The sequence below is a fragment of the Westerdykella ornata genome, assembly GCF_010094085.1.
Source record: "Westerdykella ornata strain CBS 379.55 unplaced genomic scaffold EI97scaffold_11, whole genome shotgun sequence".
Lineage (NCBI taxonomy): Eukaryota > Fungi > Ascomycota > Dothideomycetes > Pleosporales > Sporormiaceae > Westerdykella > Westerdykella ornata.
Genome location: NW_022986861.1, coordinates 369,544 through 393,112, shown reverse-complemented (window position 1 = coordinate 393,112; position 23,569 = coordinate 369,544). Strand labels below are relative to the sequence as shown.

General features: G+C 53.0%; 7 protein-coding genes across 7 annotated transcripts; 3 read left to right on the top strand and 4 right to left on the bottom strand.

Moving 5' to 3' along the window:
• Positions 1-13: 13 nt before the first annotated feature.
• EI97DRAFT_419002 (glycoside hydrolase) lies at positions 14-1,417 on the bottom strand (the record flags this gene model as incomplete). Its single annotated transcript, XM_033796977.1, has 3 exons — positions 14-623; positions 675-769; positions 815-1,417. The coding sequence occupies 3 exons, from the start codon at positions 1,415-1,417 to the stop codon at positions 14-16; spliced, it is 1,308 nt and encodes a 435-aa protein (XP_033653705.1).
• A 495-nt stretch (positions 1,418-1,912) lies between these two features.
• EI97DRAFT_467395 (Six-hairpin glycosidase) lies at positions 1,913-3,696 on the top strand. Its single transcript, XM_033801599.1, has 3 exons — positions 1,913-2,235; positions 2,282-2,756; positions 2,805-3,696. Exons 1-3 carry the CDS (start codon positions 2,143-2,145, stop codon positions 3,587-3,589), a joined length of 1,353 nt encoding a protein of 450 aa, XP_033653704.1. The 5' UTR covers positions 1,913-2,142; the 3' UTR covers positions 3,590-3,696.
• A 5-nt stretch (positions 3,697-3,701) lies between these two features.
• Positions 3,702-5,898, bottom strand: EI97DRAFT_433573 (uncharacterized protein). The gene has a single exon (XM_033798420.1). It carries the CDS (start codon positions 5,862-5,864, stop codon positions 3,753-3,755), a length of 2,112 nt encoding a protein of 703 aa, XP_033653703.1. The 5' UTR covers positions 5,865-5,898; the 3' UTR covers positions 3,702-3,752.
• Positions 5,899-6,007: 109 nt separating this feature from the next.
• Positions 6,008-9,104, top strand: EI97DRAFT_467393 (uncharacterized protein; the record flags this gene model as incomplete). Its single annotated transcript, XM_033801598.1, has 5 exons — positions 6,008-6,375; positions 6,433-6,510; positions 6,563-7,176; positions 7,276-7,478; positions 7,535-9,104. The coding sequence occupies exons 1-5, from the start codon at positions 6,228-6,230 to the stop codon at positions 9,102-9,104; spliced, it is 2,613 nt and encodes an 870-aa protein (XP_033653702.1). The 5' UTR covers positions 6,008-6,227.
• Positions 9,105-9,885: 781 nt separating this feature from the next.
• EI97DRAFT_501440 (glycoside hydrolase/deacetylase) lies at positions 9,886-12,371 on the bottom strand (the record flags this gene model as incomplete). The annotated part of the gene is made up of 6 exons (XM_033802704.1): positions 11,865-12,371; positions 11,229-11,811; positions 10,840-11,176; positions 10,722-10,790; positions 10,446-10,664; positions 9,886-10,399 (listed from the first exon to the last, which is right to left on the bottom strand). Exons 1-6 carry the CDS (start codon positions 12,114-12,116, stop codon positions 9,886-9,888), a joined length of 1,974 nt encoding a protein of 657 aa, XP_033653701.1. The 5' UTR covers positions 12,117-12,371.
• Positions 12,372-13,661: 1,290 nt separating this feature from the next.
• Positions 13,662-16,313, bottom strand: EI97DRAFT_433571 (uncharacterized protein). Its single transcript, XM_033798419.1, has 3 exons — positions 16,125-16,313; positions 15,530-16,056; positions 13,662-15,475 (listed from the first exon to the last, which is right to left on the bottom strand). Exons 1-3 carry the CDS (start codon positions 16,240-16,242, stop codon positions 14,051-14,053), a joined length of 2,070 nt encoding a protein of 689 aa, XP_033653700.1. The 5' UTR covers positions 16,243-16,313; the 3' UTR covers positions 13,662-14,050.
• Positions 16,314-16,465: 152 nt separating this feature from the next.
• EI97DRAFT_450506 (XAP5-domain-containing protein) lies at positions 16,466-17,693 on the top strand (the record flags this gene model as incomplete). Its single annotated transcript, XM_033800288.1, has 3 exons — positions 16,466-16,689; positions 16,747-17,278; positions 17,331-17,693. The coding sequence occupies 3 exons, from the start codon at positions 16,466-16,468 to the stop codon at positions 17,691-17,693; spliced, it is 1,119 nt and encodes a 372-aa protein (XP_033653699.1).
• Positions 17,694-23,569: the final 5,876 nt, after the last annotated feature.

The window sequence follows — 23,569 nt, the reverse complement described above, 5'->3', positions numbered from 1 at the left end:
CCATTCACCTGCTCTACTTTTTCAGAGCAGCAATCATCTTATATAAGCTGTTCTCCTCCGTGACGGGCGATCTCACGGCAGACCAATTGTAGTTGAGCAGCCCCCAGAACTCTTCCAGCCCTTGGATAGTCCGAGGCGTCCTTCCTGGCCTCGTCTGGAGATAAAAGCTTCCCGAAAGCTCCCAGTGCATCCAACTAACCTGCCAATCTTCGACCATTTCAATTGTACAGTTATTGTACGTCGTTTGTTTGAAGTAAGTCCCATTGCGGATGAAACCCCATTCTGAGATCACCAAGGGGAAGAGATATTTGGTTTGTCGATTCTTGGGGTCGACTGCTTGGAAGCCATTGGCGTACCACTTTTTCTTGAAACTGTCGCAGTTGTCCTGCGTGGCTTCGAAATCATACTTGTGGATCTCGAGGACGATCTTGTTCTTCCACGCGAAATCGTCTGGCTTGAAGACAGCCGTCTTCCCAGCTGATTTTGTACCCGTCGTTCCATTCAGTGTTTTACCTAGTGGAATGGGATCGATGTAGGTGTCATATGAGAGGCCGGAGAAAAAGATCAAAGCATCTGGATTGGCCTGGTGCACGGAATTGGCGGCTGCGGTCATATGTGTATACCTATCAATGGTCAGGCACTGAATCAAGCTGAGAACGACCCATGTAACCGACCAAGTGTACCAATCAACGGGCTCTTTAGCGGTCGAGGATTGACGCAATTCATTGCGCAAGCCAATGGACGAAAATGTCGGCCAATTTTCCTTTGCCTGCAAACAGTCAGATGAGCCGACTCCAAGTTCGAGGCAACCTACATGTTTCACCATGAAAGACAATCCACGCTTCCACTTTTCGATATCGAAGTACTGTTCGCCGAACCAACCGTTGCCATCATTCTCTCCACAGCACCAGAACGCCTTGGAGACATGGTTGTCAAGGTGTACAACGACGTTCTGCTTTGCAAGCTCTTTAGCAACAGCATCCCACACTTGGAGCCTTGTTGTGTTCCTACTAAACTGTGGATTATGTTTGAGTATATCCGTGAGGACCTTGGTTCCATTCTTCTCTCCCAAGGCATTGATTACTGTTCTCTCCAAGGTCTGATTAGGGTTGTTGCTGAAGATATCGTCCACCATCTCGATAGCGAAGCACAGGCGGACCGAGTTTAGACCAAATTTCGGGATCCAGGTGACGATGTCTTCAACAGAAGCATGCTGAAGGCCTTCCGGAATCATCGCCTCTTGGTGACCTGGCCAATTAGTGGCAAGGAAGTGGAAGACGTTTCCATTTTTGTCCAAGATATCTCGTCCCCTCGTGGATAGCGGAAGAAGGGATTTCACATCTTGGGCTTGGGCTAATGACGAAGCCGTAGCAAAAACCCCTAGAAGCAGAGTGGAAAATGTTGAGATTGAGAACATTGTCACAAGCAGTGCACAGGAGACGATTCTTCAGTTCACTTCAAGAGCCCGCAGACCGGGTCGGGCACATATATGAGCTGGTATTGCCCGTTTCATTCATAAACACAAAATGCAGGGTCTCAGACCCTCTCACGGCCCTGCTGCTTGGCCCAATGAGGAGCTAAACAGGCACCGGATGCGGGGAGATCCAGCAAATGTAGGGTGAGGAGTGCCATTTGGATCTCGTAACTCGGCGCTCCACGGCGGCAAGTCGGATTGCTTGTACGGAGAACATTTCTCGATGTCCGTGTTGTCATGACACTCTTGCGCAATGTGCCACAATGCCCCGCTCAAGGACCGGAATATCACAGTACAAACTTCTGACCAGAAGAGTACTAGGAAGGTATGTAGCAATTGCGAAGTGGGGCATGGGCAGCGGAGTATTGGCGATCCCGCCTCTAGCCAACATACACCAGATTGACTAACCAAAAGTACACACGCTCGACAGTGATTACACCGAACTTTTATAGTGGACCACTTTGAGAAGTCACATGCTAATACATGCACTCTCAGAGATATTCAATGTTGGGTTGGTGCAATTATTCCACAAATCTGAGATCTTCCTCGTCGCGTTGGCCCAGAAGATCCGGCTGTCCTCGGATTTCCTTTCCACACTGCCAGCCGAATGCTAGCAAACTTGGACCGTCATTCGATATTATCACTTGCGATTCAGATATTCAGTCAATATGCGAGTGAAAGACTACGACCTCAGCGAGATATATTCTGAGAATGTTATCGCGAAGATAGTTCAAGTGGCTCGAAGGGGACTCAAGCAGGAGGTAAACTCAACCGCGCAAACAGCAGGCGGTAGACTAAAGCTATTAGGCTCCTCTTTCCGCATACCCGCACACTGTTCCCCAAGAAGGTCCCAATAAGGGCAAATATGAGTATCGAGAAGCGGATTTCTGGACATGCGGGTTCTTCCCTGGGAGCATATACGCGCTACTTGAACGCTCCATAAAGTTTCCTCGAGCTATTCAAACACATGGACATGTTAGACCGCCACTCGAGCGGCGTTTGTTAACCATGGGTCGGCATTGGTCTGTCGCGATCAATAAGATGTCCAGCAGAACAGATACACACGATATGGGGTTTATCGTACAGCCAGCGCTACAGAAAGATTGGGAGCTGACTGGGAACCCTGAGAGTCTTCAATCGGTTGTGAACGCAGCATATGCGCTGGCTTCACGATATAACGAAAGGGTCCAAGCGATTAGGAGCTGGGATGTGGCCATCAATGACCGCTATTCAATAACGGACATGAAGACAAACTTCCTTGTGATCATTGATAGCATGTGCAGTAAGTGATGGAGGCTTAACTGAACGTCTACCGGTGCTGACTTCCCAGACTTGGACCTTCTGTACTACGTCGGATATCATCAGAACGACCAGAGTCTGATTGACATCGCAACCACGCACGCGAATACAATCATGGCCGCAATTCTACGACCGGATTACTCAAGCTACCACCTGGTCAATTTCGACCCTGCGACCGGCCTTCCAAAAGCGAAAATGACGAATCAAGGACACAAAGATGAATCAACGTGGACCCGCGGCCAGGCATGGGCCATAATGGGTTTCGCACAGACATACACTTGGACCAAGGACCTACGGTATCTTGAGACAGCGATAAAATGCGCACAGTACTTCCTTGGACGGCTAGAGGAATGCAGGGGAAGGCACCATCACCACCTTGTCCCTGCATGGGACTTTGACGCTCCACAGGAAAACCCGACTGAGCCACTGCGCGACGTCTCAGCTGGTGTCATTGCAGCCAACGGGTTATTCATCATCCACCAGTCTCTTCAGAGCCTGTCGAAGTCCGTTGTTCAGAGCATAGCGGCAGATACGGATTTTCTGGATGTTTCTCTCCAGATTATACACCAGACGCTGGATATGGCGTTGGATAAAGATTTTGCCTCTTTCGCCGCTGAAAACACCATGGTGAATGGTACCGGAACTGGTTCCTTAGAGCTGTCTGTGAAGGAGAGCAGGTTCGACGCTATATTGAGGCATGCCACGGCGAATTACAATGAGCACGCTCATCAGAAGTATTGGGATCACGGACTGGTGTATGCGGATTACTTTTTGTTGGAGTATGGGAACAAGCTTCTGAGGGCCGGTTTGGCCTAATCGGCTTGAACGATCCGCTATTGTTTCGACAGTTGTACGGGCAGAGTGTTTGTGGTTGTGTGGACATAGAATAAGAAACTTGGATAGATTGATATTTGCATATTTTCAGGCCCCTCGTTGAAACCCTATATGTATGACTGCTCCAGCCTTGCTAAGGCATGGCTTACTGCCACGAGTATGAATTCCAGTCGAAGCTGATGTACTCACCCACCCCTTCAACTTCATCACCAGCATGAAAGACAACAGGTACATCCGCCCATTTCGCGCCTATATTCAACTCATCATATGCTCGTTCGAATCCAGAAGCTCTGCCAATCGCAAACACAGCAGTTGCAAACGTTGCTGTTTGGCCGCTGGATAGAGGCTCTATGGCACGCCTCACAGTTGGAATCAGTGTCCGTTGCCATATGAGATTCGTATTGGCGTCTGGCTTGAGGATCTCGCAATTGGTGTCTCCCACAGAATTCTGGTGATCCGGAGGAAGCGCAAGTGGCTTTACGCCACTAGTACCCGCATTGGAGCACACCAGGGCGCCATCAACTGACTGAAGAGTCCCTTCTAAGATGCCACTGGCAGTGTGACTGCACAAGTTGCTTTCATCTCCGATGGTAGGAAGGACTCCCCCAGCTTTGGCCCCTCGTCCTTGGATCGCAAACCCCCCTTCTGTAGCAAGGATGGCCGGACCCGAAGTAGCATTGTTCGTGATTTTGTGAATTCGCACATGCCAGTCCTTCCAGCGACGACATGGTGCTATCAGCATGGTGTCCACTTCGATTTCAGCATCTCTCCATGGTTTCCAGAGACTTCTCAGAGTCGGTGTCTCCTCGCGCAGGCCTGTCTTCGAGTTTATGAAGAACGCTTTTCCGAAACCGTACCGATGTACCTTCCACGGCACGCGCCACGTGTCTCCTTGATCTTTACTCAGCGCCAATGTACTATCTGGTGCTATCTGAGCCAACACTGAGGCTCCGGTGGGAACGCTGAAGCCGAAATGAGACGAGTACGCGTACTTGCCGTACTTTGCTTCTGTGGCTTTCAGAGGCCAAGGGCAGAATTGTCCTGCTGAGAGGAGGAAGTGATGGGTTCCGCTGTCGCACAAAATGTGCATAGGCGGCTTGATTAGCGTTGCGGGGCCAGAGTTTGACTGCGGAAGGGACTTCTCCTCGGCTGTCCAGAATGGATGGGACTGCGGCAACCCAAGAGCGACGAAGGATTTCATTGCCCAATATGGCGATTGCGGTGAATTGTAGTCCTCGCTCATATACATGTTCGGGTACGTGAAACCAATGGTAAGTGTACCATCGATGTTGAACATGTCACTCTTGTCACTCCACCATCGGAAGTGACGCAGCAGCAATCCTTTAACAACTCCCCAGTCATGCAATGGCGCTGGCAACTCCACTCCCGCGAAAGCCACTGCCGACCAAAAGCCAGCAAAGGCGAAGCGATATGTAAGGCTTCGACCAAAGGGTATGGCTGCACCGTTGGAGTCAAAGTACAGCCAAAAAGCATTGGCAAATGCAGCGGCTCGTTCTCGAAATCTTGCACAGCGAGCTGGATCCAGGTCCTCAGCCATTTTGACGTACAGTAACTGGGAGAATTGGATGGCGAAGCTGCCGGAGTAGTAATCCGCTTGTCTTCCATTTTCGTCCCATTTGCCATCGGCGGACCACCCCTCACCAAGGTAGAACTGTTCCATTTGGTCGAGATCGGAGGCCATGGATGGCTTCAAATCGTCGTATGGCATACCGCATACTTTTACCAGTGCCAGGTTTGTCATGACGCGGAACCACAACCAATTGGTGATAGGGAAGTCTTTTCCGTTGATCGTGCCTAACCAGTTCGCAATGTTGCGTTGTGCCGCCGGAGTCTGCTTCTTGTACATCGCCTCAGGCGCTACCAGGAGCGCAAAAGATATGATTTCCATTTCAACCATCCGTTGGTCACGGACAACGACTGGACCCCAGTATTCGGCATGGTTTGGGTCGGTGCCGTTGGCGAGTCCTTGAACATACGGTTCGATGATTTCCGTTTTCTCGTCCTCAGTCAGCCCTCCCCCGTGGAGAAGCGCAGCGACCGCCCATAAAGGACGCGCATATCCTTCCAACTGAGCTGCAATATCATCGAAGTGCGTTCCTGTCACCAGAGGTAGTCTGATTCTGGCACCTCCGCGGCTCTGATAAGGTTTCAGTGAGCGAAGTAGGGCTACACATGCGGTTTTGAAGTCAGAATAATTGGAGAAGGCACTGTCAGAGAAACCTTTTAGGGGAGACATGTTTACGGTCAATCTGAGTAGTTCGACGTTTCACTCTTGGGGAGATGGGAGTTCATAGTGCAAGAAGGGTCTTTACCCGAAGAGGCTAGCCTAAACAATATATCCCAACATCCCCCTCCTCAAGGATTCGTTCACTCGGGCAACGCAGCCGGGTTACCAGCCCCCTGAGCTCCTGAGCTCGGACAATGGATTCATCAATCCAGAAGGTCAGTGAAGGTCAGCCGAGCACCGGCAAATGGGGTTTCGCAAGCGGGGTCCCTGCAGAGCCATGAACATGCCGGGCGTCGGGGTATATGTTCTCCACACCCGCTCCCGCCCCGTCATTCCTGGGAGAGCTGTCGACGTGGCGTCTCGGGCGGCCTCATGTCGTCGTGGAATAATTTCTCCGCCGGGCCTCACGATGACGGACCTCAGGCGATTAGCGAGGAGCTTCCGGCTTGCGGGTCCTGTCGCAGGAGGAAGCTGAGGTGCTCGAGGGAGCATCCAGCATGTTCGCATTGCGAAAGGCTCGGTGAGTGGTTTCCGAAGTACGAGTAGTATGTCTTCTTAGTAGTAATGCATAAACCAGGCATCGCATGCGTCTATGAACCTAGGCAGAAGCCTGGATTGAAAGCTGGCGCTGTTGAAGCGCTGGCTCGCCGCGTTTGTGGGTCTCGATGGGTGCGGGCATTGCAAGTGCGAGCTCTAACGCAATTCAGCATTTCTTGAGCAAATCCTCCTGGATGAAAGCGGTCGAATTCGACCTCAATTCCATCTAGGGGATGACATTGTAGCTGCACGACAGGAAGGCGCTCCGGTGAGAGAGCCGACGCAGCCTCCCAATAATGATCGTGGCAGACCGTCAGCAGACCTCAATCCCTCAGAAGCGGCGGTTGCTCAAAGCACAAGTGAGACAAATGGAGTCGTCAACTCAGGAGAACATGCAACGAGAAAACGCAAATTGGATCAGTCATTCAAAGGCTCATTACTAGACATTGGCCTGGACGACATATTTGACTACTTGCCATCACAACCCCTCCTGGTCAAATTAGTCGACTATTTCTGCGTAACGTTCCATCATTGGATCCCATACCTGCACAAGAAGCGACTGCAAACCAAAGTCCGTCATCTTACACGAGACCCACAACTGAGTCTCATACTCCATGCACTTGTCGCGGCGACTTTACGGCACTTGGATCAGAATGTCTCTTTCATGGACAAGGATGAGATATTGCACCAGACGCAGATCTCCAGGTTCATTGCGGAGACATTTGCTTTGAAGAATATCTCGTTGGAGAGCCTGCGGGCACTTATTATCATCGTCTTTGACTATGTGAGCATTACCTGATCTTCAATACAATGGGCGGTCGTCTTCACCGATAGGGTGTCATCCACTGCCTTCAGAAAACGCCTTTTCTAACTTTCGTAATAGCTTAATGATGGTCAATCCAGAAAGGCATGGCCGTTGATCGGTTCATTAACACGAACAGTGGACTACTTGCAGTTGACTGTCGAGCCAACCGCGTCCCAGTTGGGTGCACTAATGAATCCACTGAAGCTAATGGAACCGACTGATGATTGGACCGAGCTCGAGGAAAGACGGCGTTTATTCTGGGTAATATTTCTATTGGACCGGTGAGTCTGCAGTACATTCGATTATCCTCTTCATATATGTACTGATGCCGAAGAAGCTTCTGCTCAGTATCCACCGGCTGGAATACAAGTCTCACCTCGGAGGATGTTCATCGACGCCTACCAGCTGATGGAGGATACTTCACCCGTGAAGAACCGGTCATGACACCTTATTTTGGCATCTGGAATAAATCCTCTGCTAAGATAGGAAAATCTCTCGCTCACGTGCCGGCGCAGTATAACGAAGAAGATCCAGCTGCGGTTGGGGACCAGGCTCAAGGAACCAGCCCGGGATCCGCTAACGGCTTGATCGATTCGTCTAAACTTGGAGCTTTTGCATATTGTATAGAGGCTACAGAATCACTGAGCCAAGTGACAACGTTTTTCCTGCAGCAGCGAATCAATTGGCAAGATAGGGAACATGCTGTCAATTGGCTCACGCGGTTTAAGGAACTGGATCTCCGTCTCGTACACTGGAAACTGTTCCTTCCTCCACGCTGGAAAGACTCCAACATCTCGCCCATCACCGAGGTGGTGGACATGGACCCGAATCTCACTCTAGCCCATATAACGCACAACACATCGATGATACTTCTGCACTTCCCGATCGCCTACCCCCCGAAAGAGTGGAACGCTTATGTTGCTCTACCCAAAGAATGCTCCGCCCAGACATGCGAACTTGCGGCAGTGGAAACCTGCAATATTGTCAACAAATTTCTGACCCACCGCGTCGTCTTCGTCAATGTCCAGTTCGCCTTCTGTGCCTTCGTCGCGGCGAAAGCTCTTCTTTTCGAGAGCCAGGCAACGCGGAAACCACTACGACCTGAATTTCGCAAGCTGATACGATCCCTGTGGGAGATCTCAGCGAGGTGGCGAGCAGAGTCATCTAACAGTGAAGAGACCCGCGTATCCAGCCAAGCAGGCATATATGCTCGTCACCTCGAATATCTCCACGACGCTTGCCAGCGCGATCCACGCTTCCGCTTCGACCTCTACGACCACTCATGCCAAATCAAAGAAGCGGAGACGATGACAAGCCCAGCTACCACAACAACCCCATCGCAACCGGCCGACACGCCATCGCGGGAGAAGTGGACACCGATGGCGCCGCCTCGCCCACCCTCAACGACACTGCAACAGCTCCCCAGCATCGGCAACAGCAGTCCCAGTCCGAATATGCCAAATCTAGCCACCATCCTGTACAACAACACCGCGCAATCCCCATCCTCCTACACTCCCCAACCCAGTCATCACCATCACCATCATCAACCACCCTCGCCAGCCCTCCCAGTCCCAACATCCCCTTATACCACCATCCCGCCCCCTCTACCTCCCCCTCCACCCCGACCCTCTTCCTCTCGCCACCACCACCATCACAACTTCTACAACTCCCTGCACACCCATCCTTCCCCAACTTCAACGCCTCCCACCGCGCCACCAGGAGCTCGATCCGCCGCCCCCCTTACGGCCGCTGGCGCTGCCGACTCGACGCGGCCGGTCCAGCAGGAGGACAGCTTACTCAGCTTATCGGACGCGCTGATGGATTCGCAGTTTTTGGGCCTCGATCGCGTGATTACCTTCGAGGAGGGGAATTTTTATCTCCCTGGGGATGGGTTTCGGTGGGGGTAGGGTAGGTGGGAGGGGGATTCTTGGGGGATGGAAGGGAAGGTGGGAGGGGAGGTGGGAATGCGTTGTTGGATTGATGGATGGATGAATACGTGGGTGATACGGAGGGCTGTGCAGGTACTGTGTTCTTCATATGTGTTTGGTTAGGCTGTTGTCTCCGTCCCTATATGGATGGATGGTTAGGTGGTAGTAAAGAGTTTGCGCGAAGATAGAGAGCCCAGGTCAATCGGAGAAGGACAAAACAAACCACTTCAACACAATCTATAGAGAAACGAAAGCGAATGAGATTTGGACGTAGCAGAGACATTATTTACATATCGCATCCTACAGACTCATAGGAAAAAGAACAGAAAAAGACAGTTTGCATCTAGCATTATTACAAACACCACCATTACTTTTCCTTTTCCCCTTCTCTATATAACACAATAAACACCAGACAAGCATACGGAGTACAGTAGGTAGGTAGGTAGGTAGGCAGGTAGGAAGTATACTCGGTACAGTACATACCTATCTGATGAGTACCAAGGCCAAGGCCAAGGTCCCCCTAAACCGCCGATCGAAATCTCCCCTTCCGCACGCCGCCAACCGCGCACACGATTCCCACGTGGTCACCAGCGCCTCACCCGCTTCATCAACATTTCCAGAAACTTTATTCAACGGCTACTCCCGCCACGGCGCCACCCTTCTAACCTCCCTCTCCTTTCCCCCTTCTCGCAACCACTTTTTTTCCCCTCTCCTTCAACTCCCCCCCTCCAACACCACTCCCTCACCACCGCCATCACCATTACAATCCCCACCCCATCCCCCTAAGCACCCGCGCACCCCAGACATACTCCTTCCCGCACTTCCCATACGCAGGATTGCAATTCTTCTCGCAATTATCCCTCGTCGCGCCGCAGAACCCCGTGCGCGTCGTGCCCTGCGCATTGCAGCACTCGCCCAATACGAATCCCACGCAGTGGTACCCGTTGCGACCGCCGCAGGTGCCATCGCGGGATTTCTGGCCAGTGGGCTTGGGCGCCGCGGTGCTGGTTGTTTTCGTCGTGGTTGTCTTCGTGGTGGATGTGGTTTTTGTGGTTGTTGTGGTTGTGGGAGCGGCGGCGGTTGTGGTGGTTGTAGTGGTGGTGGTGCTCGAGGGAGGAGGTGTAGGTGTAGAGGGAGCGGAAGGGGTGCTAGTTGCTTTGTCCGTGTTTCCTCCCGTCGTGGTGTCGCCGCACTTGCCGAAGAGAGGGTTGCAGCCGGTTCCGCAGTGGTCGGCGGTGGATCCGCTGAATGGTAATGTTAGAATCCTATCGGGCCTGGGGCAGAACAGAATTAAGGAAACGGGAAGACGAGAGGACTTACCACCAGCCGTACTGCGAGCAGCACTCGCCCTGTTCGAAGCCAATGCAGGTGTACCCATTGGAGCCGCCGCAGGTGCCGTCGGGGCTGGCAGGTCCGGTTGGCACGGAGGTAGGGGCGGCGGAAGTCGAAGACGAGGCTGCCGACGAAGAATTCGCAGGGCTGCCGCAGGTACCGAAGCCGCTCTGGCATCCGGTGCCGCAGTGATCAACGCTGGATCCGCTGAGGCAATGTTAGACTACCCTCCGACGCTTGTGGAAGAGAGACAGGGCTACTCACCACCAGCCGTACGAGCTGCAGCAGGTGCCAGCCTCGAAACCAATGCAGGAAAGACCGTTCGCAACGCCGCTACGATGTCTCAGCATGAAAATTCAATATGCTGATGTGATCCACTCACCATGTGCCGTCAACTGTCACGCCAGTGGCGGTAGCGGTAGGAGCACTTGAAGTGACGGTCGATGAGGGCAACGACGGGGTCGACGTCGGGACCCTGCCGTTGGCGGCTCGGTACCAGTTAGCCTCTGGTTCTCCCAGACACTCGCCTATGGTGACGCCGCGGTAGCCCTTGGAGACGAGGAAGTCGAGCATGAATCCGGTCAGATTCAGCGCGGTTTGTTGATGGATATCATGTGCAATTGCAAGGTAATCATTGGCAAGTGGGTTGCCAAGGTTGATGAGATTCGCAAAGTTGTCCTTGGCTTTCTGGATCTTCTCGGGGAGAACGTTGTTGTAGTCTGAAAATCAGAGTTAGGACCATGTATCGGAGATGTATACAGGAAGACTCACCGTCAGTATCCAGATCGAAGTAGGAGATGACGTAGCCGAGTTTCTCCAAGTCCTCCTGGCAACCGGTACCGGCTGCGCAAGATGAATAAGGAGGACGCATGTAAGTGGGGAATTTGCCGATGATGTTGCTGATGGCCATCTCGTTCTTGACCATCTGATCGATACGCTGTTCCTGCGTGATGGCACCCAGATCCTGGTGAGACCAAGTGTGGCTAGCCACTTGATGCCCTTCGGCGATCATACGGCGAATGATGGCAGGCCATGGCTTCGTCTCGTCGTCAATGGCGCCTTTGCCGATGTTGTTGCCAGTGACGAAGAAGGTCGCCTTGAAACCGTACGCGGCGAACTGGTCCAGAACATCGTTGGTGTAGATGTACGGGCCATCGTCGTACGTAATAGCCACAGTTCCTGGCACACTGCAGGCGTAGACACCCTCACCACCATACGGAACATTACCCAGCTGGGGACGAGGAATGGGGCGGGTGCTACCTCCCGACGGAAGCTGGTTAGCATCACAGCCTGGTCCATACTGGAATTGACAGTCAGGAGCTTGGCAGAATTCGGGACCCTGGCCGCACCAGCCCTATATCACATTTAGTATACCTCACATATAGGTGAAGGGGGGTGTTGCCGTACAGCAGAAGAGCAGCAGTAACCAGGCGCGCAAACAGCACCTCCAAACTCAGCACCACAGCGATGCTCGGCGTCCCCTCCCTGGCGAGCGTTCAGTCGAGGATGAGCGACCCGTCTGCTTGCCCGTGAATCGACAGAACGCCTCTGCCTCAATTCACCACCGAGTCCGAAGACTTTGGGCGCACCAGGTATGCCTCCGTGGGCAGCAACCAGAGGTGCTACCAACGAGGCAGCAAAAATGTCCGCGAAGCGCATGTTGTGATTCCGTCACACGCACTCGATTCGACCGGAAATGATATCGTGCAAGAATATTTGGAGCGATTGGACTTGGTGTATTAGAGAATGTGTAACGGGCTGTGATGTCTCAGTTCGTCAACAGAAAACAATCATGAAGCGAATGAATGGAAAACAGAAAACAACGAGTGACTGGCGTCTTCAGCGCATCAAGACGGACAAGCAGAGGTCAAAGACGGCGCGCTGTGTGGCAAGCGGCCCTGTCACTTATCTATAGGACACAAGGCACAGAGGAGCAAAATACGGGCATGGCGCCAGCAGGTCGACTCAAAAGGGTCTCTCGCTAGGCTAGTGCAGCTGCACACATGCAGGAACGGGACTGGGCACAGGTATCCGAGTACCCGTACCATATCCAGACAGGCACTTAGCTCCGTTGGGACGCCCGGAACAATAGCCTATGGTCCATGCTGGAGGGCCCAGCCTCAAAGGACTCGAGCCACGGCAAGGAAACATCTCGCCCGACGGTAGAAAAGCGTAGAAACCACAGGGAGTGGACGTAAAGGTTATGTGTATCAAATATGCTGCTACCGTTCGCACTGATAGCTGTCCTTGTACACATACAGTATTTCGTATAGTAACTGAGCTGGCAGGCCAAAATGCGAGTTCGTGTCGGAACCGGGCAAATGGAGCTCAGTCAACGTGCGCCGTGTGCCCAGGAGCCTAAAAATACGGACCAAGCTCGCGCGATAGCTCCACCCGACCCGCAGGTAGCGTCCGATTCCTCCAGGATGGGCCCGCGTATCACTCCGAAGGGAGAGGTTCCGACCCATCGTTTGATTCATCTTCAACACCGGTCTGTTACAGGAATCCAACCCCCCCAAGTCAGCATTGATGTGCGGCTTATCTGTGCGACGTCCAAGAGGAATAAATAAACTAGAGCCCCCAGAATTGCCACGAGCTGTCTTTGGAAACGATTTTGTCTCTGTCCTTCGACTACTGGGTTCTGGCCCGGACGCGACAGCTTCAAAAGGAGCCTAGGACGTAGTTTGAAGACATCTCCAAGTTCCCCTGGAAGTCGTATTGTGATCATTGTCTCTCTGCTGGCGGACCGAGTACGTACGAGAACCCTGCAAGACACGAGGTCAAGATGTGCCTGAAACGAAGCTGTGCGTCATGGTGTGCTGAGCGTCGCAGCGGAACAACGCACACGGCAGGACTTGGATGGCTTGGCAGAGCCCCCTAATTCTGCCAAGCAGGGTCACAGTCCCGTTTCATGCAGAGTCCCGCTGCCCGCTGAGTCCACTCTGACGTCCGCGCTTCAAAGAAACGAATCCTCAAGCCTGTTTTCGCTCGCCTCCAAGCTCCGGGGTGTTGTCAGAGGCATTCCTTCCTCAGCTTGGCTGCCAATATCGATCTTGGCAAGCTAACCGCCGTTGGGCGATCTCTTTTCTCCGGCCGAAGTTTATCCATGATCCCAGTTAAACGAATTCGAGTGCTGCTACACACTGTTAATCATCGTTGATCGACACAGGTGGGATGTTGACTGTGTTAAAATAAGAATCTTTCAGCCGTTCTACCTAGGTACGAGCATGGTGCCGCAATGGTGATACGACGTCGCCTGCGTGGTGTTGTGCCCAGAGTGTCTCGTCAAGCCCTCAGTGCATAACTTACGTGTACGGGGGTAAGGCTATTGAATCCCATTGTGGTAAGTCGAAGGAATGCTAGCGTCAAAAATGGCAATTGGGTATCTATATTCGCTTCTGTCTCGTTCCGGTCGTGACTCGGTCGTCCTTTCGATATCAATAAAATACGGCCGTTATGGCACTGCGACATTGGGTCGCTTCAGGGGACCGGCAATAAGACCCGGGAAAGAAAAGATGCTGCACCAGACCCATAGTGGCTTGCCTCCTCCTCACCTCACCGACGTCCTTCACTGCATTTGAAGGCTCCGCTCGTCACCTCTTCAGGATCTTCAATAATGGTGCTACCCTGGCGCGTTTACTCAATCCTACCCTGTAGGCCACTTTCCCTTTGCTGACGGGTGAACGGGCACTGTCCGGTGGCTTTGCCTGCTTCTCAGGAGTCTTTGTAGACTGAACCGGAGCTGCGCTTGTCGGAGGTATTGAATCCAGGATGGAATTCTCAACAACATCATCCGGGATGGAAACTGGCGGAGCTCCCTGTTCCAATGGCTTCTGTTCCGCTGCGACGAGTGCTGGCTCATCTGGAGCATTCTCCTCAGTAGGCGTATGCTCCACCGCTGTTGTTGCTGTGACGGGGTTCTTCTTGGGGCGCCCACGCGCTCGTCTCTGCTGCTTTTCTGGGCCCGAAACCTTTTGATGCTGCTCATCCTGGTCCGGCCTCGGCATATCAGACGATGGTTTCTCGCGTTTGCCTTCCGCAGGAGCGGTGTTCGGCTCCCCGCGAGCGGTCTTCCGTGCGGCGACACTGCCCTCCAGCTCACTGGCAGGGATAGTAGGTGCTGCTAGCGGTGGGATAACTACTTCCACCTTGGCGGGACTTCTCCGACCCGGTAAATCGACGACATTACTAGATGATGCCTCTAGGTGAAGAAGAGCGTCTGCACCAGTTTTCAAGTCCGCTTGCGACAAGGCATCCAAAACATCCTTTCCTTTTTCCTCTCGCGAACCATTATATCCAGCTGAAGATTGAACCTTCTCCTCAGTAGCCTTGGCGTCTATGGCTTCATTCTTCCTTCGTCGCTTGATCCTTGGTGGATTTGGCAATGCCAGCTCATCGACATCGCCATTGTGGGCAACGAGCCAATTGATCGACTGTCCCACATCGCCATTGTGCTCTTCGAGAGCTCTCTGGGTGCTCTGTGGCGTGAATCCCATCTCACAGATTTGTCGAACCTTCTCAGGTGTCACCAGCGCCGCTGTTTCGGCCAAGGCACCCGTTGTCCTGCTTCGTCGTGCTCTCTTCTTAGAGGCAGCTTCAGGTCTCACAGAATAGTCCGCAGATTCATAAAGGGCTGCTCTGGAGGACCTGGAGCGACTGGGACGCGGTTTGTATTGTTCTTGCGGGAGCCCAATTGCTTCCAGCTCATCGTATGTTGACGGAGGCAAACTCTTTGTATACTTCTTCTTTGAAGATTCTGGTCCATGGGGCTTTGAAGATTGTGTTTCCTCTAACTGTGGCATATTGGCTCTTTCACCCTGGGTCCGATCGGCCGGTAACCCAGGCGAAATTCCATCAGTACGACTCGGGGACACGGCGGTTTGAGATGGATGGTCGGCGGCAGTGCCAGAGACAGCAGGACTTCGTTCTTCAGGGAAAGATTTCTGTGAAGCACGCCTACTCTGAGACGAGCCTTGACTAGGTCGGCTCTCCTGGTCATGACGGGATTGTGCGTGCTCCTGATTTTCGGTCAGAACCTCATAATCAAGGTCAGCGAGGTTCCGTGAACTCACCGATGGCGTTTTGAGGAAGTCTGACCAGGGTATGGAAGACTTCTTCGGCTCATAGCGAAGTTCTGTATTCTCAGGATCATGCGCGGGCTCGAGTCCTAAGAAACTAGGAGCCATGACTTCGGCCAACAAGCGTTCCTCTGTGAGTGTCGTGTTCAGTATGGTGCTTGAAGGCTCAGGAAACAGAGCCATCGGCTCATGGTGGGTATAATCGTCCCGGATGGTCCCTTCCAGACCCCATACACTTTGAGCTGGGTCTCCATCACGTGCCCATTCCCCCTGTCCGTGAATAGGGTCTACGACAGCGCTGTCACCGCTCGACTTCGACCTCCCATAAGCTGTGAGATTTCCCTGGATACGAGGAGTAGGTGATGCATCGGAGGTAGTCCTCAGTCTTTTGAGTGGGCTTGGGTTCGACGGAGAGATGTCAGTGGGAACTCGCTCCGTTGCTTGTATTTTTGTCTGCGATTCATCAAACTGTGTTTGAAACTGAGCATGATGAGCATCTTGGAATGCCTTCTTGAGCGACTCTATCCTGAGTTAGTCAGGATATCTGAATACAGGTATTTAACTGCTTATTATAACCATCAATACGTACCTGTGGAGCCAGTACCCGCGCCACCAGACGCGCCAGTATTATGAGGGACCTGGGTTGGAGGAAGCTCAAGACCCTCATCCTCTAACTCATCATCCGAGTCTTGAATGACTCTTTCCATCTTAAATATCGTGATCTGTATGCAGTGAGACAGAGCCGCAGGTACCTAGGTACCCCGAAAGAGAGTGTTGGTGGGTCGCGCGTTCCCGGCTTAGCTAAAGTTGGAAACGCTAGTGCATTGACGCGAGGTCAGGTGTTCTGGCGTTTGCCAAGGATCTTCCGCTACTGATCTGTCGTCATTAGCAATCCTCATCAGAACACACCTCGAAAGCGTCGCAATTACAATGGATCGATTCAAGTCCGCATCCTCTGCTGAAAACTCAAGAGGGGCGACTCCCGTCAACTCTCGTTTCACATCCCAGGCTGCCACTGCGGAGGACCTGCTCAAAGAGCAAACGGTTGGCCTGGTCCAACTCGATGACTTCCGCAAAAGGCGCGCCGAAGCCTTGGAACGCAGAGAGCGCGAGGGATCAGCTGGTACCTCCGGTGCTACGACACCCATAGACGGGTAGGTGGAGCCTCTGCCTATGGCGATGCATGTGCAGAACTAATTTTCCAAGTACAGTGTTTCCACCGCCCAGCCGGCTTTCAAGAAGAGGAAGAAGATAGCCAACAAAGGCAAACTGTCTTTTGCTGTCGACGAAGAAGAAGATGCAGGATCCAGTGCGTCCGCCGCTCCCACACCGCTGAGCGGTAAATCCGCGAAGACATCCGCCGTCAACTCGGAAGACGAAACCAGAATACCCAAGAAGAAGCTTGAGGCCAATACGAATGTGGGCCTCAAACCCAGAGTCATGACCAAGTCGGCTCTGGCGCGTGAGGCACAGCAGGCCGAGCTGGCACGAAGAGACTTCCTCGCGCGACGGGATGCGGTCAAGGCCACCGACATCAGCATACCATTCGTTTTCTATGATGGGACCAATATTCCGGGTGGGCGATGTCGAGTGAAGAAGGGAGATAATATATGGCTCTTCCTAGACAAGGCGCGGAAGGTGGGCGCAGAACTTGGTGTAGGTGGAGATAAAGGCAAGAGAGAGTGGGCAAGAGTCAGCATAGACGACTTGATGCTCGTGCGAGGAGAGGTCATTTTACCGCATGTACGTGGCCATGTTCCGGTTTTGATGTTGTGCACTGACATGTTTGGCACAGCACTATGATTTTTACTACTTCATCTTCAATAAAGTCGCCGGCTTCAACGGGCCGCTGTTCAACTACTCCGCAGAAGCCACCAAGGCTACACCTTCAACGAGCGAGACCAGTGCAACCGAAGCTACTGAGTACAATCCCCTCGAGAGGCACGGGACGGATAAGGACAAGGCAGCAGCGGTTCCAGAGGAGGAGCTGGAAGGATACAATGAGGATGCGACGATGACCAAGGTGGTGGACAGAAGATGGTACGAACGCAACAAGCACATTTTCCCTGCCAGTGTCTGGGAAGAATACACTCCGGAGAAGGACCTGTCCAAGGCAAAGCGCAAGGACGCGGAAGGGAACGCATTCTTCTTCTCGTAAAACTACGCGATGGCTGAGCCTAGCAGAGGAAGAAGGATTCCAACGAGGGCGCCAGCACCCCACCAAGTTCTCGTGGACCATCCCACGTCGATGTAGGCCATGCGAAGGCGACAGTGGGCAGATTGAGCTTCTAGACTGACCGCTACTTTTTCGGGCCTTGGGTAGTCAGGGGGGATGCGGGGATGCTCGGCTCGTGAAAATCAGGGTCCCGCCATGTTCCTGAGATAGTTACCTATCACAGCAAAGCCTGGCGCGGGGGTGAGGGAAGGGAGTTCGAGAAGTCAGGACAAGCAGGTGGTCGTGTGAGCAATTACTGTTGGAAGAGGCGTCTGTGAAGCGCTAGAGGTTGTCCCCAGGTCGAGGTGCAGGTGGCGGTTGTCGGGTGACCTCTGCGCTACTGGCATTGTCTTAGTGTGGGTGCTTGGACGATTGTTCTGTCCCACTCTGGTGAATAATTGTGTTGTTGAATTTCTTCTTCCGCCCATAGCAACTCATGCATACCAGCCAACGGTCACAACTCCACCTCTTCCCTTCCCCTAATCAGAATAGCATAGCGAAGAGTGGGTGGGCTTCCCACCACGCGACGAATGGTGATGGAGAGTGGGTAGCTGCGTGGCGGCGACGATCCATGGAATGCCGTTGTGCATAGCGGAACGCTCATCAAAATGACAAAAAAAAAAGATATAAAGCTGGATGCAGCACTCTGTGGACGCGGAAGCTTTGTTCGGCACCGTGGCCCATTCACTCATCAGAAGGACAAAGAATCGCACGCCGTCCGCGGTTGTTGCGTCATCTATTGTCTCACGTCCATCTCGGCCACTTACGGCAGGCCCCAAAGCCCAAAGCGGATACTTACCAGAAATCCGAACGACAAGTCTTCGCACGCCGAGGTCGCATCTATGTAATGTACCCCCTTCGAGACCCGCTATTAATCGAATATTAACAACCATGCAGCTCTCCTACCCTCCTTGATACCACCTACATCCTTCGTCCGACTGCACCCTACTCCCCTCCAATGAGATCGCTTTGCCCGAGCACACCCTCATCATACCCCTTCTGGGCCTCCCGCCACTGATGTATCCCCACTAATGGACCGCCTCTCTCTACTCAACCATTTCTCTCGTTTCTACTCCTATCCACGTCCCTCACCGCGCATCCTAATCCCACTTCTCGCATAACATATAGCAGTACTGTTTTTCGGAGTCCCCGCAGCTACCCTAGGGTAGTTGCTGCAGCCATCTTTTCCTCATCATGAAATTCGGTCACAACCTACCGCGGAATCAGGTACCCGAATGGGCTTCCTACTACATCGACTACAAAGGCCTGAAGAAACTCATCAAATCCGCTGCCGCGGCTGCCAAAGATGGCACCGAACCTGACCTGGCCGCTTTCTTCTTCTCCCTGGACCGCAATGTTGAGGATGTCGACTCGTTCTACAACAAAAAGTATTCCGAATTTGACCGGAGATTGAAGCTGCTGCATGACCGTTATGCACGTGATATCCACAATCCAGACGGCCTCGACAAGGACGAGGTCCAGGATGTCATGAGCGCACTTCTCGAGCTGCGCAGCCAACTCAGGCAGCTACAGTGGTATGGCGAAGTCAACCGAAGAGGCTTCATCAAAATCACAAAGAAGCTGGACAAGAAGGTTGCATCTATGAATGCTCAGCAGCGCTACCTCTCGACCAAGGTGGACCCGCTGCCATTTGCCCACAAGCAGCCCTTGGAACAGAAGTTGAAGGTCATAAATGAATGGCTTTCAAAGTTAGGCGAAGTGAAGACGTTCGACGACTCCGGATCCGCATCCTCCGTCAAGTCCCTACGCAGAGCACCTGGAGGCCCGTTGAGCCTGTCTCCTGGAACCCTGGAATCGGTGGACAAAGCAATCAAGAGCGATGATTCGCACTCTCTCTCGGATATCCTCGCGGAGGCTACCAAGTCACATGATATATCCAGCGCACCTTTCCAGCAGTTGCTAGTCAACTTTCTGCAGCGAGCCATTTCTTGCAAGGCCAGAGCGTGCATAGACAGGTTGCTACCAGACATCATATCACTGGAGGAAGAGGATGACATCAACCGGCGAAACTGCATCCATCGCTTGGTCATCAGCATTGGACGATCTAAAAGTGGCGAGAGTTCTGGAGTGGACCAAAATGCACAGCAGGCGCCCAAGGATGTGTCACGGTTCCTCGTTCCAGCTGCACCACCGCATCGAGTTCCTGCCTCCTGGACCACACCGGAATCAGAGTCCCAGAGCCTTTTGACGATGAACGATGACTCTGTGCGCCTCCTCGAATATCTCCTTGATCGACTGCAGCCGCGCCAGCGAAGTTCTCTTCTATCCAGGGACTCATATGGTCGACTTCCTCTCCACTACGCTGCCCAGTATGGCTTCGTAGTGATATGCCAGGTCGTCATAAAATATATGCAAGACTGGGGTCAATTCAACGTGTCCGACGGCATCGATGGACCCTATTGGCAAGACAACGACGGATATGCCCCACTGCATCTGGCCGTGATTGGAGGCCATCCTCTCACTACCAAAGCGCTATTCCAAGCGGAGAACTGGCTAGGCGAGCACGACGAGAGCATCTCCCACAGAAAGCCGATATCGAAATCTGGAGCGGTGCTTGCTCTGGCAACCCAGTCCAACTTCGTTGTCATCGTCCGCCTGTTGGTCGAGGCAGGTGTCGACGTCAATTATCAGGACGCCCAGGGCGAAACAGCACTGCACGTAGCAGCACGGTTCGGACATGTCGAGTGCGCGAAGGCACTAGTAGAGGGTTCAGCAAGCCACAAGACGGATCTCGATATACCAGAGAAGACGTTTGGTTGGACTCCACTTTTCATTGCTTGCGTAGATGGTCATCTTCCCGTCGTTGAGGTTCTAGTGAGTGCAGGCGCAAATGTGTCACACGTTGATCTTTCTGGCTGGACGGCAATGGAGCATGCTGCGCTCAGAGGTCATATGGATATCGTAGCGAGACTGGCAAAGGTTTGTCCACAAGCCCAGACGTCACCAGATGACGCACGATCCCGTTCAAACTCTCCCACTCAGCCGTCCTCTCTCGAAGAGCGGAAGTCCAAGTCTACCTCTCCGAAACTTCCCGAGCCAGTCAAAACTTTCGGGCATCGCTACCTCACCAAAGAGACAATGATCCTAGTCAGTCTGGGCTCAATGGACATGCGGAAAGATGTTCCCGCCGTCAAACTGGACAACATCCCTATGGCCAATGCCCACGCGACGCAACTGGACACGGCTCTCTCTCTAGTTGTAACTGCCTCTGGGGCCACTGGAGAGTCGGACATCATTGATCTGCCTGTCCAGGAGAATATCAGCACAGAACCGATCACCTTCATGACAGAGGACGCTACAAAGGTCAAACTTTTATTCGACATCTTCCCGACCTACTCGGGGTCGCCCAAGCAGCAGCTCGTCGGACGCGGAGTGGCACTACTATCCAGCATCAAACCAAGCCTTGGTTCCAAGCGCATCACCTTGCAGGGCGACGTCCAAGTCCCCATCATGGCGGCTACCACCCTGGAAGTCATCGGTTCAGTGAACTTCAACTTCCTGATCATCACACCTTTCTCACATCCTAATATGGTTGTTACCGAGGACCACACTTACTGGAAGAAGCTCGCGACAACCATGGTGATCGGCCACAGAGGCCTCGGAAAGAACACAAACTCCAGAAAGAGTTTGCAACTGGGCGAGAATACCATTGAGTCCTTCATCGCCGCCGCCAACCTTGGAGCTTCGTACGTAGAGTTCGACGTGCAATTGACCAAAGACCACGTCCCTGTCATATACCACGACTTCCTAGTCAGCGAAACTGGTATCGACGCTCCTGTGCACACACTCACACTTGAGCAATTCCTTCACGTTAGTGAGGGCCAAACGCCCAGAGAATCCAGACCCACGTCTCCGAGTCCGAAGGCCGTTGACAGGGTCGGTCGCAATGGCCACCCTCGCATGCGTTCCTATTCCATGGACATCACCAAGCAGAAGAATGTCCATGCGGCGCATACCTTGGAGCTTTCGGAGCGTATGAAGCATACCCGCGATTTCAAGATGAAGGGCTTCAAGGGTAACAGTCGTGGCAACTTTATCCAGTCGCCATTTGCGACACTCGAGCAGATGTTCAAGAAACTTCCTGAAAGCACGGGATTTAATATCGAAATGAGTACGTACTACTGTCTGTGTGTGGATAGCTCGATGCTAACACTATCCCAGAGTACCCCATGTTGCACGAAACCGAGGAGCACGAGATGGACCAATACGCCGTCGAACTCAACTCCTTCGTCGACACCGTCCTGAAGACCGTCTATGACCTCGCAGGCAAACGCAACATCATCTTTTCCTCCTTCAACCCGGATATCTGCCTAATGCTGTCCTTCAAGCAGCCCTCCATCCCTGTGTTATTCCTCACCGACGCCGGCACCTACCCTGTCGGAGACATCCGCGCCGCCAGCTTACAGGAAGCAATCCGCTTCGCCAGTCGCTGGAACCTACTAGGAGTCGTGAGCGCCGCAGAACCCTTGGTCTACTGCCCCCGTTTGGTCAGAGTCGTCAAGGCAAGCGGATTGGTCTGCGTGAGTTACGGGACTCTCAACAACGACCCCAAGAACGTAAAGGTAATCAACGTCCCTTCTCCGCAACCCCTCACCGTACCTTTTCACTAACACTCATGCAGATCCAAGTAAACGAAGGCATCGACGCCGTCATTGTCGACTCCGTCCTCGCCATCCGCAAAGGTCTCACCAGCGCCGAAGAAGACGGCTCATCCTCGGACTCGTTGCAGGTCCCTACGGTTTCGAATGGCGGTTCTGCAGACCGCGATCCGCTCGTCGGCAGAGTGGAAAATAACGAGAGCAGTCAACCGTCGGATGCGCGGGAGGTAGTGGAGACGGTGAATGGCGTGCCTGTGTATGCGGATGGGGGGCTTGGGAATGCGTCTCCGGTTATCTTCCATTAGATGTTGGGGTTGGAAACGAGGTGTTGAGGTGGGAGGGAGAAAGAGATGGATATACGTTTTTGTGGGGCGGGTTGATTTGAATTGGGTTGTTTCGTACCATTGGGATGGGAACTTGGGTGTAGGGACATGGTTGTTGATGAGGGCTTTCGATGGCGATAGCAATGGGTTTGTTTTGTGGAGGCTGGGGACGGATCAGGTGGTAGGTATATGCTTTGCCGTTGAGGCATTCAACATAGCCCGAGGTGTGCAGGGAGATTTCGTAGTGGGAACCATGCCATGAGGTTCGCAAGCAGTGTGCCTTCCTGTAACGCTGGACTTGTGGTGCGTGGACGCTGCTGTATATGAGGGCGTGACATGCTCGAGCCTGAGATATCCGCATTTTCAGTAGACTACATCTTTGCATTGGGAAGTCGGAGTCCTTGAGTGGCAGAGGGGATCATAACCCCGCCTTCTCCCATCAGCCGCTACACGGACTGTACTCAAGTCACGGCTTCTCAATCCAGCGAACTCGCTCTTAAGTTGAACGGTATGGTTTAGGATTCGCTGATCGATTTGCATCCTGAGCTGCCTGGCGCCGCGGTGTCATCGACACACTACCCAAGGCTCCGTGTCTTTCTCACGAAGGCTCTGAAGGCGCTGCATACATCCCATACTCCGGTTCGAGAAGCTCGGCTTGGGTTAGCTCGGTCTAGCAGTATTGCCGGGGTAGTACATAGCAGATATCACACGACCTAGTTTGCTGGTTGAGGGTTATCGTGGTACAGAGACGGCGTGCGGTGTTGCTGCGGTGTCGTTGGATGCGGTTGATGGGAGGATTCTGGCAATGGAGTTTGGTAAGGGAGGAGAGAAAAGCAAGGAGTAAAAAAAGAAAAGGAAGAGAAAAGGAAGAGAAAAG

Bases quoted from the DNA above. Each gene is read 5' to 3' on its own strand.
- EI97DRAFT_467395 (XM_033801599.1), top strand. From the start codon at position 2,143: ATGCGAGTGAAAGACTACGACCTCAGCGAGATATATTCTGAGAATGTT. The intron at 2,236-2,281 runs GTAAACTCAACC...TAAAGCTATTAG, and splicing joins GAAGGGGACTCAAGCAGGAG to GCTCCTCTTTCCGCATACCC. The intron at 2,757-2,804 runs GTAAGTGATGGA...CTGACTTCCCAG, and splicing joins GATCATTGATAGCATGTGCA to ACTTGGACCTTCTGTACTAC.
- EI97DRAFT_433573 (XM_033798420.1), bottom strand. From the start codon at position 5,864: ATGTCTCCCCTAAAAGGTTTCTCTGACAGTGCCTTCTCCAATTATTCT.
- EI97DRAFT_433571 (XM_033798419.1), bottom strand. From the start codon at position 16,242: ATGGAAAGAGTCATTCAAGACTCGGATGATGAGTTAGAGGATGAGGGT. The intron at 16,057-16,124 runs GTACGTATTGAT...AACTCAGGATAG, and splicing joins CGCGGGTACTGGCTCCACAG to AGTCGCTCAAGAAGGCATTC. The intron at 15,476-15,529 runs GTGAGTTCACGG...ACCGAAAATCAG, and splicing joins ACTTCCTCAAAACGCCATCG to GAGCACGCACAATCCCGTCA.